Source organism: Homarus americanus, unplaced genomic scaffold (genome assembly GCF_018991925.1).
Source record: "Homarus americanus isolate GMGI-L3 unplaced genomic scaffold, GMGI_Hamer_2.0 scaffold29965, whole genome shotgun sequence".
Classification (NCBI taxonomy): domain Eukaryota; kingdom Metazoa; phylum Arthropoda; class Malacostraca; order Decapoda; family Nephropidae; genus Homarus; species Homarus americanus.
Genome location: NW_024711516.1, coordinates 40,001 through 42,500, shown reverse-complemented (window position 1 = coordinate 42,500; position 2,500 = coordinate 40,001). Strand labels below are relative to the sequence as shown.

At 53.3% G+C, this 2,500-nt stretch overlaps 1 protein-coding gene across 1 annotated transcript in view; it reads right to left on the bottom strand.

The window, feature by feature from the left end:
• The window catches only part of LOC121858587 (dipeptidase 1-like), a 25,340-nt gene that overhangs the window by 17,778 nt on the left and 5,062 nt on the right, over positions 1 to 2,500 (bottom strand). The window contains 1 exon segment of the mRNA XM_042355082.1: positions 752 to 1,030. Coding sequence (XP_042211016.1) covers positions 752 to 1,030 — 279 coding nt within the window.

Here is a 2,500-nt window from a genome sequence, read left to right as displayed (position 1 = left end):
TTAAGTGAATTTTGATGTTCAGAGTCAGCAATCTCCTCTGGATTAGTTAGTCCCATCCCTCCCAGTCTTGGTGGAAGTGCAAGAAGTGTTCTTTCTACTACTACTACTACTACTACTACTACTACTACTACTACTACTACTACTACTACTACTACTACTACTACTACTACTACTACTACTACTACTACTACTACTACTACTACTACTACTACTACTTCTAATAATAATAATAATCACCTGAGTCAGACAATTCAATACACCAAGCCAATAATTAATTACTACACATAGACCAACTTGACTGTGAACTAAAACAGTAATGTGACTGGTAATGAACTGGGTACCTAAGATGAGTTCAGACAGTCATTAGTTCACAGTCCGAGAGAATTAACTGAACTTAGGCTAAAAATGTCATGCAGTTAACTAATATTCTGAAGGTGAGTTAGTTGCTGCGGGTGTGGGGATACAGGTGTGGGTATACAGGTGTGGGTATATTGGTGAAGGGTATACAGGTGAAATTCTCTATATACAGGTGTGTGAATCTACAGGTGTGTGATTATCTAAATAACTGTGAGTCTATACATGTGTGAGTGATATACAGGTGTGTAAATCTAAGTACAGGTGTGATTCTCATTATACAGATCTGTAAATCTATGTACAAGTGGGAAAGTCGAGAGTCTAATATACAGATGTTTAAATGTGTGTACAGGTGTGTAAATGTGTGTACCGGTGTGTGTGACTCTTAATTACTTACCTTGCCGAAGTGGGTGAGGCCCCTGGGAGAGTTAGGGTCTTCCAGGTCCGTCTCCTTGGCCCTGGCGCTCTCAGCCCTGAAAGTAAAGCCGTAATGGAGATTGAGAATAACAGTACTTAATAAAAGCTGAAATAGACGTTTGGAGGGTTGGGTAGTGGAGGGAGACAACAGGTGTGTAATATAGAGTGTGGAGGGAGACAACAGGTGTGTAATATAGAGTGTGGAGGGAGACAACAGGTGTGTAATATAGAGTGTGGAGGGGAGACAACAGGTGTGTAATAAGAGGTGGAGGAAAACAGGTGTGTAATATAATGTGGAGGAGACAACAGGTGTGTAATATAGAGGTGGAGGGAGACAACAGGTGTGTAATATAGTGTGTGAGGAGACAACAGGTGTGTAATATAGAGTGTGGAGGGAGACAACAGGTGTGTAATATAGAGTGTGGAGGAGACAAAGGTGTGTAAGTGTGGGAGACAACAGGTGTAATGAGTGTGGAGGAGACAACAGGGTGTGTAATATAGAGTGTGGAGGGAGACAACAGGTGCGTAATATAGAGTGTGGAGGGAGACAACAGGTGTGTAATATAGGTGTGGAGGGAGACAACAGGGGTGTGTACAAAGTGTGGAGGGAGACACAGGTGTGGGGAGACTAACCAGGGCGTAGGCACGTGTGGGGAGACTCACCAGGGCGTGCTGCAGGTGTGGGGAAATCACCAGGGCGTGCTGCAGGTGTGGGGAGACTCACCCAGGCGTGCTGCAGGTGTGGGGGAGACTCACCAGGGCGTGCTGCAGGTGTGGGTGAGACTCACCAGGGCGTGCTGCAGGTGTGGGGAGACTCACCAGGGCGTGTGCTGCAGGTGGGGGAGACTCACCAGGGCTGCAGGTGTGGGGAGACTCACCAGGGCGTGCAGCAGGTGTGGGGAGACTCACCAGGCGTGCTGCAGGTGTGGGGAGACTCACCAGGGCGTGCTGCAGGTGTGGGGAGACCACCAGGGGCGTGCTGCAGGTGTGGGGAGACTCACCAGGGCGCTGTGCGTGGGGTGAGACTCACCAGGGCGTGCTGCAGGTGTGGGGGAGACTCACCAGGGCGTGCTGCAGGTGTGTGGGGAGACTCACCAGGGCGTGCTGCAGGTGTGGGAGACTCACCAGGGCGTGCTGCAGGTGGGGAGACTCACCAGGGCGTGCTGCAGGTGGGAGACTCACCAGGGCGTGCTGCAGGTGTGGGAGACTCACCAGGGCGTGCTGCAGGTGTGGGGAGACTCACCAGGGCGTGCTGCAGGTGTGGGTGAGACCCCAGGGCGTGCTGCAGGTGTGGGTGAGACTCACCAGGGCGTGCTGCAGGTGTGGGGGAGACTCACCAGGGCGTGCTGCAGGTGTGGGGTGAGACTCACCAGGGCGTGCTGCAGGTGTGGGGAGACTCACCAGGGCGTGCTGCAGGTGTGGGGGAGACTCACCAGGGCGTGCTGCAGGTGTGGGGAGACTCACCAGGGCGTGCTGCAGGTGTGAGACTCACCAGGGCGCTGCAGGTGTGGGTGAGACTCACCAGGTGCTGCAGGTGGGGGAGACTCACCAGGGCGTGCTGCAGGTGGGGGAGACTCACCAGGGCGTGCTGCAGGTGTGGGAGACTCACCAGGGCGGTGCTGCAGTGGGAGACTCACCAGGGCGTGCTGCAGGTGTGGGGAGACTCACCAGGGCGCAGGTGTGGGGGAGACTCACCAGGGCGTGCTGCAGGTGTGGGGAGACTCACCAG